The sequence below is a fragment of the Oncorhynchus tshawytscha genome, linkage group LG06 (genome assembly GCF_018296145.1).
Source record: "Oncorhynchus tshawytscha isolate Ot180627B linkage group LG06, Otsh_v2.0, whole genome shotgun sequence".
NCBI classification, from domain to species: Eukaryota; Metazoa; Chordata; class Actinopteri; order Salmoniformes; family Salmonidae; genus Oncorhynchus; species Oncorhynchus tshawytscha.
The window spans coordinates 11,894,145-11,910,003 of NC_056434.1; the positions used below are offsets into that span (position 1 = coordinate 11,894,145).

Sequence of the window (15,859 nt, forward strand, 5' to 3'; positions counted from 1 at the left end):
CATCCCAATGAGGCCAGTTCCGTCTGGACCTCCTCGCGCAGACCTCTTCTAAATAACGTGCTGAGGGCAGGCTCATTCCATCCACCGGAAGCTTCTACTGTCCGGAAGGTAAGCCCATATTCAGCAGCAGTCTGATTCCCCTGCTGGAGCTGAAGCAGACACTCACCTCCCTCTCTGCTGTCCGTGGGATGATCAAAAATACATTGAAAAACAGAACCAAGAACTCCTCATAAGACTCGAGCTCCTCCTCTCCTCTCTCCCAGACGGCCATAGCCCATTCCAATGCCCGCCCAGTCAGCCGAAAAATAACTGTGGCAACCTTAGACCTCTCGGTGGTGGGGGCTTCCATCTGGTGTGCGAAATAGAGGGAGCACTGAAGGAGGAAGCCAGAGCATTTGGATGGTGTCCTGTCATATTTCTCCGGGAAAGAGAGACGGGCGTCGATGACCTGAGCGGGTTGCTGAATGGGCTGGTGTGCTGACTCGTTGGGTAGACTGGCTCTAGAATATCCTCCGCTGACTCGTTGGGTAGACTGGCTCTAGAATATCCTCCGCTGACTCGTTGGGTAGACTGGCTCTAGAATATCCTCCGCTGTTGAGACGTTGTAGACCGCGGAGAACATCTTCCATGGCCGTCCCCAGTTGAACATAGTGTTGACGAAGAAGATCACCTTGTTCATCAATCACCTGGGAGATGTCCGGTTGTCCTGCTGCTTCCGTATTTTGAGTTGGTATTCTGTAATGATGGGGCGGTAAGTCGGAAACAGGTGAACCATTTTAATAAAACAACAAAGCCAAGAACACAACACTAACATAAGGCAGTACACCGATACACAGGAACAATACCAAGAAGTGAGTGAACATGGGAGAGTGACATATAAAGGGGAGGAAATGATAAAGGTAATGGAGTCCAGGTGTGAATCATAATGATTAACAGGTGTGAATCATAATGATTAACAGGTGTGAATCATAATGGTTAACAGGTGTCAGTCATAATGATTAACAGGTGTGAATCATAATGATTAACAGGTGCACGTAAAGATGAGTGCTAGGTGTGCGCAAAGATGATTCCCAGGACCGGTGGTTACTATTCCTGCGACAACGTGTGCCGAAGGGGAGGGGAGGGGAGGGGAGGAGCAGGAGCAGGAGTAGACGTAGACGTAGACGTAGACGTGACAGTGAGTCAACGGTGCTGAACTCAGCACCCACAATCAGGACTGACAGAGCACTCGGTCCATAGAGATCCTACTAAATGACTATGTACTATTTATTATTAAATGTATTAGTGTATTCTAATTCCTAATTCTATGATTCAGCCTACCTCACGCACAAATTACATGCTGATGAAGATTAGAGCGTAAATACACTGAAATACACAAATCGTATACATGTGATTTTGCTATCCAACATGTTACGGTATACTCCATGTCCTATTGTGCAAAGATCATTTGTAGTGCATAGAGTTAATTAACTCATTTCCTCTTGTCCAACAGCACCCCCCAGGTTCATTACTAGGCTGCAGAGTGCATGTCTGATGGAGGGAGAGGAAGTCCAGTTTACCTGCTCCACGCACAGCACACCTCTACCCCGAGTCAGGTATGGTACAGTAAACTGCACTGGGTTTACAGATGCAGGATCTTAATTTGATCACCGTGTTGCAGGACAATTTTACAACTTTAAATGTATTTGAGGTTTAAAAAGGCTTCTGAAGTTTGTAATTTCCACTTTGAAATGTCCGACTCTATTTCCCCTCACAAAAATTTCCAGTAATTATAATCCATGAAATAATTCACATTTCCTGTTGCTGCAGGATTATTTTCCTGTTTAGCAAACTGGCTCAAATTAAGATCCTACATCTGTACTCAGTATTCCTATACTATGTCATGAGAACATGGGCTCCCAGGATTCAAAGTTTGAACCATACTTATTAAGATTCCCATTGAGATCCACCCACATGTTGTTATTTGGTTGTGTGCCCTGGCATGTTCTGGGGGCAGGTGGTTTAAGGATGCCAGAGAGCTGACAGACCAGAGGAAGTACAACATAGAGAGTGACGCCCGCAGTGGGATCCTCACTCTCACCATAATGAACCCTGGAGAGACAGACCTGGGACGGTATGAGTGTGAGGTATGCGTATTGTATGAAACCCCTTTATGTACATATGTAATGCTTCTTCCTAACATGTAGGTATAACATTAAGGTGCAATATACTGTTGTTTTCTTCATAGCAATGCACCCTAGGAGCTTTTGAACACTCTTATAAAGAAGTGAATTTAAAATGTGAAATCTTGTTATGTTTCAGCTGTGGAACCAGTTGGGTAGTGCCAAGAGTAAAGCAGAGCTGTGTGCCACCTTCACACAAGTGATTGACAGTGAGCCTGACCAACCACAGGTCCTCTTGACCAACGGTAGGAGAGTTCCACCCAATCAAGGTAAATGTCCACCTGGGAGTAAGGAAGCAGGTTTTGAGAAGAAGGCTGTCTACACTATAAGACATGGTTAATAGGATGACAGTAATATATTTAAGCAATAAGGCCCAAGGAGGTGTGATATATGGCAATAAACCACTGCTAAGGACTGTACATAGCCGTGGTATATTGGCCATATAGTGTACAAACCCCTGAGGTGCCTTATTGCTATTATAAACTGGTTACCAATGTAATTAGAGCAGTAAAAAGAAATGTTTTGTCATACCCGTGGTATACGGTCTGATATACCATGGTTGTCAGCCAATCAGCATTCAGAGCTAGAACCACCCTAGTTGATAATATAGGATAAAGATCCCCAAGGTCCAACTCTTACTGATTTTTCATGAGAGACAAGGATAAGTAATTGTGTTATCCCAGTTTTATTCTGTGGACAATATAAATGTAGTGTTAACTGACGAGTGATTAGGAAAGCACATGCCATGGTTATTCCTTAGTTTCACCTCACTTCAATTTACCTCAAACCACTTCACTTTATCTCTGTTTTCACACTGTCAGTCATCATTGCCATTCCTCATTTTCAATTTGGATTGTCTCATTACCTAGGTTACACTTTCTCTTCCATGTCCTTCCAAACACCCTTGAAACCACAAACACTTCCAGTCACCTACATTAGCAATCACCATAGATATCATATCATTCGTAGTTGTACATATTCATGAAAGACATTGATACACTTTAGTATTGGATGTTTTGGTTTGTGTTTTCATCATGTTTCCATCTTTCAGAAATGAATAGTATTGGAACGGACTGGGTCATTTGCCCCCATTTGACTGATCTTGGTGGATTTCCAAAAAGCTTTTCCAAACAGGAGAAAGAAGGGGCCATAGCTCATTTACATCTAGAAGTGTTTACCAGATACATGTTAAGCCTGGTCCAAGACTGAAATCCACTTTCAATGAAGATTCTCCATTGTTCTTGCTTTTTAGTCCATGACTAGGCTTAATCTGAGCCTGGGTAACCCCCCACCCCCCTTCAGAGTCCATATCAGGACCTACTTACATTTAATCCATATCAAACACCGTTAACACATTTAAGTCACCAAGTACATTCAATTAGTCCATTTATTTAAATACATATGATAGATCACTGGCATTGCAGTATGTATAAATTGATTTCCTACATGAGCTATGATTTCACCTCTAAGTAGTTTTCCTTTAGACTTTTGGACACCAATTGATCATGTGACTCCATCCATTCTCTGTAACCCTGCTCTCCATCCCACTTCCTCTGTATTCCCCTGAGCAGGAAGTACCTCACAGAGCCTTCATCATGTAAGTCTTATCATGTTCCCAGTATCATGGACCCAGTGCATGTGGATGGGTCCTCCTCTCTCTTCTCCAACGCATGCTCAGCTAACTCTCCACTCCTACCCATACAAGATGGTCATGTGCTGGGCATTAGGCGCTCCTTATGCCCCTCCCCCCCATGTGTCCATGTCTTCCTGTTCATGGACTGATTTACAAACTATTGGGTGTCCGTCAAGTCTGGAGGTAAGACGTGTACTGGTTATTATGCTTATGTGAGTCTGGAGGTAAGGGTACTGTATGTTCCTAATATTTGCTTTTATCATATTTTTCACATTCTATATTTTTAAATAGACAGTTGTTAATGCCTCGACACGCTTCGCCTCAGTCAGAAGTTGGCATGGCTTCAAAAAATATATTAAACTTAAAGGCCAACTAATATGAAGTAATGATTTTGGATTCTAAGACTCTAAGAGAACCTAAGGACATCAGTCTGTGAGTGATGCAATTGTGCTTCCTCCAGACTCAGATGGCTGGTCCACTGCCATGGTGAAGCAATGGCTTCAGACAGATTTCAGCCCCACATCTATCGTCAAAATGCTCTTCCAGCCTGGATATGCTAAGCCGTGAGTCTACCTGCCAGAACTGTGATACTGTACATTATCATACTACTGCACCGTCTCTCTCTCTATCCCAATATATGCAGTCTCTATATTTATCACAATATTTTCTCTACAGAGCTGAGGGTGGCCCAGAGGAAAGGGACCCCACCACCAGAGGCCACGTGGAGGTGCCCCAGTTCCCCAATGATCTTGAGGAAAGACCCGAGGTTGAGGAGGAACTTTATGTCCCTGAGACCATACAGGAAATGCCAACAGGTACTTGTACTGTGCACACTCACACTGTAGTTCATTGTTTTTGTTTTTGAAGTGGCCACCTAAAACTTGAATAATCTCACGGAATTACTTAACTTCCTGTTTCCTCAGCTCCTCCCTCCACTCAGGTGCCGGCAGAGGACCTGTGTGTGGAGTCTGGCCAATCAGCTACCTTCACCATCATCATCACAGGAAGGCCAACCCCCGAGATTCAGTGGTACAAGGTAGGGAAGCTTCAAACCGATGTGCCTTCTCAACCTAAGACCACCATCAACTGATTCACTGTTATAAATAACTTCATACTAACCTTTATTATGATATGACATGCGCCATATCATTTCCGCATATCTAACACTTATCAAATGAGCAGTAATCTATACTGAACAAAAATATAAACCCAACATGGAACAATTTCAACGATTTCACTGATTTACAGTTCATATAAGGTAATCAGTCAATTGAAATAAATTCATTCAGCACTAATCTATGGATTTCACATGACTTGTCAGGGGCACAGCCATGGTTGGGCTTGGGAGGGCATAGGCCCACCCATTTTGGAGCCAGGCCCACCCACTGGGGAGCCAGGCCCAGCCAATCAGAATGAGTTTTTCTAGACAAAAGGTCTTTATTACAGACATAAATACTTCTCAGTTTCATGAGCTGTCCAGGTGGCTGGTCTCAGACAATCTGATGGATGTGGAGGTCCTGGGCTGGTGTCGTTACACGTGGTCTGCGGTTGTGAGGCTGGTTGGACATACCGCCAATTTCTCTAAAACAACGCTGGAGGCTGCTTATGGTAGAGAAATGAACATTCAATTCCCTGGCAACAGCTCTGGTGAACATTTGTGCAGTCAGCATGCCAATTGCACGCTCCCTCAAAATTTCAGACATTGTGTTGTGTGACAGAACTTTACATTTTAGAGTGGCCTTTTGTTGTCCCCAGCACAAGGTGCATCTGTGTAATGATCATGCTGTTTAATCAGCTTCTTGATATGCCATATCAAGAATTATTTTGGCAAAGGAGAAATGTTCAATAACAGGGTTGTAAACAAATTTGTGTACAACATTTGAGAGAAATATGCTTTTTGTGCGAATGGATAATGTCTGGGTATCTTTTATTTCAGCTCATGAAACATGGGACCAACACTTTACATCAGGGCTGTCCAACCATGTTGCTGGAGGACTACCCTCCTGTAGATTTTCACTCCAACCCCAGTTGTAACCAACCTGATTCAGCTTTTCAAACAGCTAATTATTAGAATCAGGTGCGCTAGATGAGGGTTGGAGTGAAAACCTACAGGATGGTAGCTCTCCAGGAACAGGGTTGGACAGTCCTGCTTTACATGTTGTGTTTAGATTTTTGTTCAGTATATATGGATTCTGTTGCCTTTGTAATATTTGGTATCCTCCTCTACTGCCAGGAGTCTGAGACCCCCTGTGTTGTCTTAGAAGCTGTACCTTATTACTGTGTCACTCTTATATGATTGGAGGATGGAGAGGAGCTGTTGGCCAATGAGAATGTGGAGGTGGTCCAGAATGGTGCCCGCTGCTCTCTGACTGTGCTGTACCCGGAGAGCGAGGATGGTGGCATCTACACCTGCTGGGCCTATAACGACTCCGGACACACATCCTGTCAGGCTCAGCTCACAGTGGAGGAGGGTGAGGCCTCAGGACACACCTACGCAGTTTCTCAAATTATTCCCTTTTCCCTTCTACAGTAGTGCACAACTTTTTGCTCGAGCCATCCCACTGAGTACACACTGGTTGAATCAATGAAATTACGTTGAACCAACGTGGAATAGATGTTGAATTTATGTCTGTGCCCAGTGGGGTATGTCTTTCTGTTCACTGTCCTTATTGTTACATTCATTCAAGCTAGCTGATGCCAAACCTTCGGCAGTTTTACCACAACATGCTTGGAAGGTGTGCATCCTTATCTGAAACCAATGTAACACCACATATATGATATTCTCTGTCTGGACTATCTGTGACTGCATGGCCATGGTCCTCTTTTCTGCAGGTCCACTGGAGTCGCAGGAGAGGGAGGTGGAGCTTGGGAAGAGGAGGAAGCTGCTCTCTGTGTATGACGTCCATGAGGAGATAGGGAGGTAAATACTGACTTTTTTGGGGTATCCTATTTCCCAATTCTGCAGTCAATCTGCAACTGTGGAGACTTACGCTCCCTTTAGCTGTGTCCCAATTATCTAAAATGTCTTCCGTCCTTTGTCTTCTCCCTGTGTCTGTAGAGGCACATATGGGGTGGTGAAGCGGGTTACCCACAGGAGGACTGGCGAGGGCTTTGCCGCCAAGTTCCTGCCACTGAGGAGCAGTACGAGGACCAGGGCCTTCCAGGAGAGAGACCTGCTCTCCCGGTTGGCTCACCCCAGGGTGTCCTGTCTGCTGGACTTCTTCTCTACACGCAGGACCCTGGTCCTGGTCACTGAAGCGTATCCTTCACCATGGCTCTTTTAGCCACTTCCACTTACAGTCCTCTGATGAAGAGTGGAAATGTAAATAATAAAACATACTGTAGCTTGTGAGCTTGAACAACTTCACCTGCACACCGTGTTTGCGAGTTTTAATAAAATCTGTACTATTTTGTCTTTCACATCTTTTCTTTGGTGCGAATAAATAAAACGTCAAACCTGGAGTAGGAAATGGAACATGACGACAACAAAAAAAACATATGTGCTCAATTTGATCAATGTATAACACTGTATATTCTTCTTAATACCATCTATAGCTGCTCTTCTTATGGTCTTCTTGATCATCTGCTGTTGAAGGGATCGGTCAGTGAGAGAGAGGTAAAACATTACATCTCTATTCTGTGAAGGGCGGCAGGTAGCCTAGCGGTTAAGAGTGCTGGCTGGTAACCGAAAAGTAACAGGTTTGAATCCCTGAGCTGACTAGGTGAAAAATCTGCCGATGTGCCCTAGAGCAAGGCACTTAACCCTAATTGCTCTGGATAAGAGCGTCTGCTAAATTATGTAAAACACAACATTGTTGGACCTGTTTTGTCCGAATGCTTACAACCTGCCCGTATGATGTACCAGGTGCAGATGTACGTTCAGCAAATCCTGGAGGGAGTTGGTCACATCCACAGCATGAACATTCTTCATCTGGACATCAAAGTAAGCTCTTCCTACATCCATATTCATAAAGCAGTTGGTATATTTCATTTGATTCTTAATACATACATTTTGTTTTGTGTGCATTGAAACAATTCAGAATGGTCATTCACATGACATGATCAATTCCCTCACATAGAAATAGAATGAATAGAACAGGCTTTATTAATTCTACTACTATGTTCCCTCACCCACTGTCTGTAATTCACACAGCCGGACAATATCCTGATGGTGTTTCCACCCAGAGAGGAGATCAAGATCTGTGACTTTGGCTTCTGTCAAGAGATGGACACTTCCAGACACCAGTATAGCCAGTTTGGCACTCCAGAGTTTGTAGCACCTGAGATCATACATCAAGACCCTGTCACTATAGCAAGTGACATCTGGTAAGCTAAATGTACTCTCTGTTTCAGTACATCTATGCTACTGTTCGTGACATTCCACAAGCATTTCGCTACACTCGCATTAACATCTGCTAACCATGTGTATGTGACAAATAAATTTTGATTTGATTTGATGTGAAGGTACAATGTGATGATTTATCACTACAGAAATGTCTTATCTTTGTTAGGTCCATTGGTGTTGTGGCGTATTTATGGTAAGTACTGATTTGAGGTTTGATATTATATATTAGATTGTCATCATACATGTAATGCGAGTGAGCGTTGACCGGTGAAATCATGCTGTGTCCTGGCAGTCTGATGTGCCGCTGTCCGTTTGTGGGGGAGACGGACCGGGCCACTCTGCTGAGGGTGGGGGAGGGGACACTGAACTGGGACGCACCTGACCTCACCTACAGGAGCACAGAGGCCCAGGACTTCCTCCGCATGGTCCTGCAGCCAGACCCAGAGTAAGATACACAACCCTTGAAATTAATAAAGATCCCCCCCCCCACCTTCGCCGTAAAAATATATCATATGGAAAAAACTCTAAATTATTTGTTCTCTCTTCAGAAAGCGACCAACTGCATTTGAGTGTCTGGGGCATGAATGGTTCCAGGTAAGAATTATACAATTTGTTTACTGGTATGTCTCAGCCAGGGTTGACGGAGACGAGTGAAATAAATGGAGGAAAAACAATTACTCTTGCCTAACAAATTCTGTCATTTTGATTACACTGTCAGAGCGAGAATGAAACTGATGACATCAACACAAGGGCTCTGAAAGTCTTTATCTCAAGGACGAAATGGCAGGTACAGTAATGAGACCTGCAGACTGTCAACTCTGTCCAGTGCAGTCTTGTCTCTCTCTTTATGCAGTATATCCAGTGTTTTCTTAACTGTCTCTTGACAGCTTTGTATGACTGTGCTGTCTTCTCTTTCACCTGCGTTATCTCCCCCCGTAACCCAGCGTTCTCTGACCTGCCTGGGCTCGGTCCTCACCCTGAGGTCCATCCCAGAGCTGCTCGATGCGCCTCCTCGGGAGACCTCTGTCACAGCCCCGCGGGACCCCCACGAGCCCAGCAGCACCTCAATGAGCAGCGGCTCCTCCTCGGAGTACGACGAGGCCGACGCCTGGGACTTCTTCCACCACTGCACCACCACAGAGGAGGATGAAGATGAGGAGGAGGAAGACTTCAATCTCCTCATGAAGAGAGCCAGGATCCCTGAGCCCTTCGCCAAGCTTAAATTGGACGAAGAGGAGGAGGAGAGGATCATGGAGGAAGAGGAGATGGGAGGACAGAGGATCGTGCTAGAAAGGAGCATAAGCAGGCAGTCCGTAGGGTCCTCGGACACCTCCAGGCAGCCAACCCCCCAGAGGGAGAGGAGGGTCAGCCGAGACAGCAGCCCATCCTTGTACTTCTCCGAGGGTGATGACAGCTCTGTTTCCGGGAGTGAAGAAGGGCGCATCGCCAGGAGCAGCCTGATCCACAGCACCTTCTATGAAAGCTCCGCGCAGCTCTCGCCCATGTCCGCCCGCCACATGACCCTCAGGGACAAGTTCCAGGCCAAAAAACAGGAGAGGGGCCGCAAACCGCACCGCAGCAGCCTCTCGAGCCGCCTTAACGAGCCGCTCATTGAGTACATGGAGGACGAGGGAGATACCAATCACGGGCAAAGGCGAGGGTCTTTGCAGTCGTCCATGCTCAAGTCTTACTCCGTCGACAGCGGGGTCGGCCTCTCGCACAATGCACCCCCGCACAGGAGGAGCAGGTCGTTGGACGACTACTCACAACGCTCACCAGGATCCACCAAACGCAGAGAAGAGGAAGGTGCTTTGAGTCTTAAGGAGGATTTCACTGATGAAGAGGAGGATAAGAGCTTAGTCATTGCCCCTCCCCAGATCAAAGGTAGAAGAGGTTCAGTGGCAGTGGCTCCCGGACAGCTTATAGCCAAGCTTCAGAAACTGGGTGCAAAATTGCCCCATGCTGGTCAAGAAAGGAGCCCTATGCCAGAGCAGGGGAGACCAGGGGAGGAGGAAGTGGAGAACCTGGCTGGCTCGCAGGGCTCCCTGGCTGAGTCCTTCATCCTCGAGCATGGCTCTGAGGCCTCCAGCAGGCTGGGCTCCTGTGAGGATATGTCCCACGGCCGCCCTTTTGCCACACATAGAGGGAGAGCAGGGGATGAGTATGATGACCAGGAGGAGCCCCTGATCACCCCATCCCCCTGCTCCCTGCTCCAGGCATCTGAGGTTGAGGATGCTGAGCAGGAGCCCCAGCGCCGGCAAGGCCAACTTCAGATCCCACCGAGAAGGACAACCCACCCCAACCAGAACCCAACGGACAGAAATAAGGGTGCGATAGAGAGGAAGGTTCTGCCGGTGAAACCCTGTCCCAGTCTGTCCATCAAGGCCCCAGAGAGGCCCCCAAGGGCCAGAGACACAAAGGCACGACTCCAGAGGCATGCGTCCACACCGGCTCTCGAGGCCAAACCGCCCACGGGGAAGTCTCCTAGGATGTCACCCAAAGTTGGGTTAATGAATCTGTTCCGCAGACAGTCCTGGGCAGGGAATTCCTACTCCCAATTGGAGGGCGCGGAGCAGGGACCCACACTAGGGGAATTGGAGCCCCAAACCCCCACCATGTCACTAAAGAAAAAGATGAGGGCATCAGCCTCTAGCCTCACCAAGCTGTTCACTAAATCGTCCAGCAAGGAGGACTTAACGAAGGGAGGTGAGCTACCGTACAATTTTGTTTAGTACACTTTTTAAAATGAGATCTCACTCATGAGGTGGAAACCTTTTTTCAGTTAGTTCTGGTGAATCTGAATCTTTCTGTTTCTTGGTGTGATGCAGGGCCGATTGTAAAGGGTTCATATCCTGTTCCGCCTGAGCAAGAGGCAAGCCCTGGCTTGGAGAGCCCAAAAAAGAAATCCAAGTTCTTCTCCTTCAAAATACCCAAAATACCTGCATTCAAAAAGAACAAAGGTCAAGTATATATAGATTCAATTTACAATATATTCAGCAGGATACTGTCTCTCTGCAATTCTAAATGTGTCTTTCTGTTTTCTCTCCAGAAATGCCTATCCGCCCCACCAGGCCTGATGTGCACCAGTTGGAGGCAGGTGGATTTCTGCTGGTATGGAGACCAATGCAGTCCAGCCACCCAGTGGTTTACAGTGTTCAGTACAGCACAGATGGTAAAAAAAAACCACTGCTTACAGATCACACAGAATATTTCAATTTTGTACAAAAATGGATATGTCCAGGTGAAGTGAAGCTACGCTAAACTTAACAAGTTTATCTTGTTAACAACACTATCTACTGGAGTGGGCAACTGATGATGACGATCTCAACATGTTGCACGTTAAATATTTGAAACGTCTTTACTCTGTGCTGCCACAGGTGTGGAGTGGAAGCTCCTGTCGAAGGAGGTGACAGACAGTTGCTACGTGGTGAAGGACTTACCCAGAGGAGCAGGATACGTGTTCAGGGTTGGCTGCATCATCAAGACAGGCACAGGACCTTTTAGTGACCCTTCTCCACCTGTTGTTATGGCAACCCATCCGGAAGGCAAGAAAATTCTAAATATAGAATTTTGATTTCCTTACGTAAATGTATATGTTTATTGGTGAAAGTCTTTGATGTTCTGTTTTAGTGCTCCCTCTCCCTTGTTGAGTGTGTGGCCAGACATAATACTTCTCCTTTGAACTACAGAGACCCACATTCCCCTCATCCAGACAGAGTCCCCAGGTTCAAAGGGCAGTAGGTCAGGAGGTCAACCTAGCCACAAGACCTACAGCTTCCTCTCGGAGATCAACAGGTACTGAATATCTATACCGGGTTAGGAAAGTTGCAGTTTCTTATGGACAACGTAAATGTGTACAAATTTAGCATATCTAAATTAAAATGTAAACCCTTGCACAACAGCATACACATATTTTTCTAAAAGTTATGACACATCTTTACTCCATGCCTGAAAGTAGCCTAGACAGATGTGTGTGCAATGTCTCTCACCACTACTTGCAACATTTTGTCCGTATCAGGGGCCGTTTCAGCGTGGTGACCCAGTGTCAGGACAGCCAGAGCCAACAGCTGTTTGCTGCCAAGATCACCCCCTGCAGGCCAGAGAAGAGACAGCTGGTGCTCAGAGAGTACCAGCTGCTGAAGAGGCTCAACCACCCCAACCTGGTGCAGCTGCACACAGCGTACATAACCCCCTACTACCTGGTGCTCATCCAAGAGCTGTGTGCCGGCAGAGAGCTGCTCTACAACCTGGCTGAGAGGTCAGACAGACACACCATTGAATATGATCGCTGCCTGCTTTACATTACGACGTTACTTAGTAGTGTTTGGTGGTGGTGTGTGTGTTGGTTTGTAGTGTTAGCTGGCTAAGGGGACCTACATCTTACAGAGTATCAATGGTGGTTAGTGAAAACCACATGCAGAAGATGGGTTTTATATAAACAAAAAGGGACTATACTTCACCTCCCTCCCTCCGTCCCTCCCACCCTCCCTCCCCCAAACAGAGACCTGTATTCTGAGCTCCATGTAGCAGAGTTGCTTGCTCAGATCCTGAGTGCCGTGGACTACCTGCACGGCCGCCGCGTTGTCCACTTGGACCTCAAGTCAGACAACATGCTGGTGACGGACTGCAACATGCTGAAGATCGTAGACCTGGGCTCCGCTCAGTCCTTCACGCCCGGACAGACACTCAACATAGAGCATATTCAGGGACAAGAGAAAGGTACAGCAAGAGGATAACTTGGGACGATTACCAGGAAGGATGACTGGGAAGGATGACGTGTTGAACACAACTATATATTAACTGGCACTACAGATGGAAATGTTATGTAATGTAAAACTCTTATGAAGAATGTTCTCTCTATCATGTTTTGTCAGTTTACATTGTCCTTCCTAAAGCTCCGGAAATCCTTGACGGACAAGGAGTCGGACCTGAGACTGACATCTGGGCTATTGGGGTGTTAGCTTTTATAATGTAAGTATAGAAAGACACATGAGGATTAATTTATTTAGCAGTAATTACACTTCTCTGAATGTTTAGAGCCCCGATTGCCCAGGATGTGTCAGTTTGATCTTATATACAAAACACTGAGTAGACAAAACATTAAAAACACCTGTGCTTTCCATGACATAGACTGACCAGGTGAATCCAGGTGAAAGATATGATCTGTTATTGATGTCACTTGTTAAATCCACTTCAATCAGTGTAGATACATGGGAAGAGACAGGTTAATTAAATAAGGATTTTTAAGCCTTTAGATAATTGAGACATGTACTGTGTACAGTGGCTGGTGAAGTATTCACCCCCTTGGCATTTTCCCCATTTTTTTGCCTTACAACTTGGAATAAAAATAGAGGGGGGGGTTGTATCTTTTGATTGACACAACATGCCTACTGCTTTGAAAATGCAAAATATTTTTTTGTGAAACAAACAAGAAATAACACAAAAATACTAAACAAAAATACAAAACTTGAGTGTGCATAACTATTCACCCCCCCCAAACTCAATACTTTGTAGAGCCACCTTTTGCAGCAATTACAGCTGCAAGTCTCTTGGGGTATGTCTCTGTAAGCTTGGCACATCTAGCCACTGGGATTTTTGCCCATTCAAGGCAAAACTGCTCCAGCTCCTTCAAGTTGGATGGGTTCTGCTGGTGTACAGCAATTATTTTCTTTAAGCAATGGCTTTTTTTCTGCCCACTCTTCCGTAAAGCCCAGCTCTGTGGAGTGTACTGCTTAAAGTGGTTCTATGGACAGATACTCCAATCTCTGCTGTGGAGCTTTGCAGCTCCTTCAGGGTTATCTTTGGCCTCTTTGTTGCCTCTGATTAATGCCCTCATTGCCTGGTCTGTGAGTTTTGGTGGGCGGCCCTCTCTTGGCAGATTTGTTGTGGTGCCATATTCTTTCCATTTTTTTTATAATGGATTTAATGGTGCTCTGGGGGATGTTCCAAATTGTGTATATTCTTTTATAACCCAACCCTGATCTGTACTTCTCCACAACTTTGTCCCTGATCAGTTTGTAGAGCTCCTTGGTCTTCATGGTGCCGCTTACTTGGTGGTGCCTCTTGCTTACTGGTGTTGCTGACTCTGGGGCCTTTTCAGAACAGGTGTATATTAAATACTGAGATCATGGGACACTTAGATTGCACACAGGTGGACTTTATTTAACTAATTATGTGACTTCTGAAGGTAGTTGGTTTCACCAGATCTTATTTAGGGGTTTCATAGTAAAGGGGGTGAATACATATGCACGCACAATTATTATTATTATTATTTTTTTACATTTCACTTCACTAATTTGGACTATTTTGTGTATGTCCATTATGTGAAATCCAAATAAAAATCCATTTAAATTACAGGTTGTAATGCAACAAAATAGGAAGGCGGATGAATACTTTTGCAAGGTACTGTATGTGTGCCATTCAGATGGTGAAGGGGGTATGATAGTAGGTGCCAGAGCACTGGTTTGTGTCAATATTAGGAAGGTGTTCCTAATGTTTTGTATACTCAGTGTAGAGTAATACTGCCATGTAATTCCTCTTTTTGTCCTCTGATGTATCCTCCCTCTAACCATCTAGGTTGAGTGCAGATAGCCCGTTCCACTCAGACCTCAACTGGGAGAGGGACAGAAACATCCGGAAGGGGAAGATCCAGTTTGGCCGATGCTACCCTGGCCTGTCAGAGGCAGCAATCACCTTCATGAAGAACACACTGAGCAACAACGCCTGGTGAGTCCATTGGCCACATCTTAGCCAACCAGGTTCTATACTTATTATTTGAGATAGCCAAGGTACACCCAAAGTTGTTTCATTGAGGGGTAATTGATTGGTGGTGTTAACATTACAACAACCAGAACCAACCATTTCGGAATTTTTACGATGTGTTTCCTCAGGGCCAGACCCTCAGCGGCTGAGTGCCTCCAGATCCCGTGGGTACGGGGTGAGTGGGCCACCTCCAAACACAGAGACTCCATCTTGTGTTTCTCCACCGACAAGCTGCAGGCCTTCCTCAAGGAGAGACAGGTGAAACGAGACCAGGTCCGCACCAAGCTGCAAGGCCCGTTCTTCCATTGATCTGCTCTTCCAGTAGACTGTTATGAAATACATGAACTGGACTTGGATGCCTCTTCATAGCCCAGATCCTGGTTACAAATATGTGATGTCTTACAAATGTTAACCTAAAATGGAAACTGGTCAAATGTGTATGTATTAATGGCTGTCTAAAGTTAAGTGTTTGTCTGAATGAGTTTGGCTTTGGTTGAATTACAGCGTCATGATATCAGGGAAATGTTTAGTTAGGTGCTTTATGCAAATACAGTTGCACGAGTTTGAAAACGTGAAAACATTGTTCCTTTGAGTTTGCGGCATTGGACATGACAAAAGTTAATATTTCATGAGCTAGATTTGTAGATTTTGTGATTTATTAGCCAAAGTGACAGATAAGAGGGTTCATGTGCCCAAAGCATAGCAAGGGCCCCTACCAGCATAAAGCTTTGTCTCACAAAGAGAGGAACGTTGAAATCCCTATCGGTAGATACATATAGACAGATATTTAAATATACACTGTATAGATATTTAGGAGTGAAATATTTACACGATTGCAATGTTTTACATGTTTTCAATTGTCTTGTTATATTGTATAAATGGAGAATAAGATCATGAGTAAATCAAGCATTTTTGATGATCGTTTGATTTCATTGAGTATTCCTGTACCTTGTGACA

The 15,859-nt window shown here is 45.3% G+C and overlaps 1 protein-coding gene across 4 annotated transcripts in view; it reads left to right on the forward strand.

Annotated features, from left to right (window-relative positions):
• LOC112246684 (obscurin-like) overlaps positions 1-15,818 on the forward strand; it is a 55,393-nt gene extending 39,575 nt beyond the window's left edge. For 2 of the 4 annotated variants that reach the window (XM_042322969.1, XM_042322970.1), the window contains exons 45-70: positions 1,493-1,595; positions 1,997-2,126; positions 2,302-2,431; positions 4,256-4,358; positions 4,471-4,610; positions 4,719-4,831; positions 6,098-6,266; positions 6,628-6,715; positions 6,854-7,054; positions 7,351-7,411; positions 7,661-7,738; positions 7,949-8,121; positions 8,307-8,333; positions 8,433-8,585; positions 8,689-8,734; positions 8,859-8,927; positions 9,085-10,846; positions 10,969-11,100; positions 11,190-11,312; positions 11,518-11,685; positions 11,830-11,935; positions 12,159-12,398; positions 12,642-12,859; positions 13,015-13,111; positions 14,717-14,866; positions 15,031-15,818. In XM_042322969.1, coding sequence (XP_042178903.1) covers positions 1,493-1,595; positions 1,997-2,126; positions 2,302-2,431; positions 4,256-4,358; positions 4,471-4,610; positions 4,719-4,831; positions 6,098-6,266; positions 6,628-6,715; positions 6,854-7,054; positions 7,351-7,411; positions 7,661-7,738; positions 7,949-8,121; positions 8,307-8,333; positions 8,433-8,585; positions 8,689-8,734; positions 8,859-8,927; positions 9,085-10,846; positions 10,969-11,100; positions 11,190-11,312; positions 11,518-11,685; positions 11,830-11,935; positions 12,159-12,398; positions 12,642-12,859; positions 13,015-13,111; positions 14,717-14,866; positions 15,031-15,211 — 4,961 coding nt within the window. In that variant the 3' untranslated portion in view covers positions 15,212-15,818. Of the gene's footprint in view, positions 1-1,492; positions 1,596-1,996; positions 2,127-2,301; positions 2,432-4,255; positions 4,359-4,470; positions 4,611-4,718; positions 4,832-6,097; positions 6,267-6,627; positions 6,716-6,853; positions 7,055-7,350; positions 7,412-7,660; positions 7,739-7,948; positions 8,122-8,306; positions 8,334-8,432; positions 8,586-8,688; positions 8,735-8,858; positions 8,928-9,084; positions 10,847-10,968; positions 11,101-11,189; positions 11,313-11,517; positions 11,686-11,829; positions 11,936-12,158; positions 12,399-12,641; positions 12,860-13,014; positions 13,112-14,716; positions 14,867-15,030 lie in introns of those variants that run through there. The other 2 variants (XM_042322971.1, XM_042322972.1) reach the window with 2 other exon arrangements.
• The last annotated feature ends 41 nt before the right edge of the window (positions 15,819-15,859 follow it).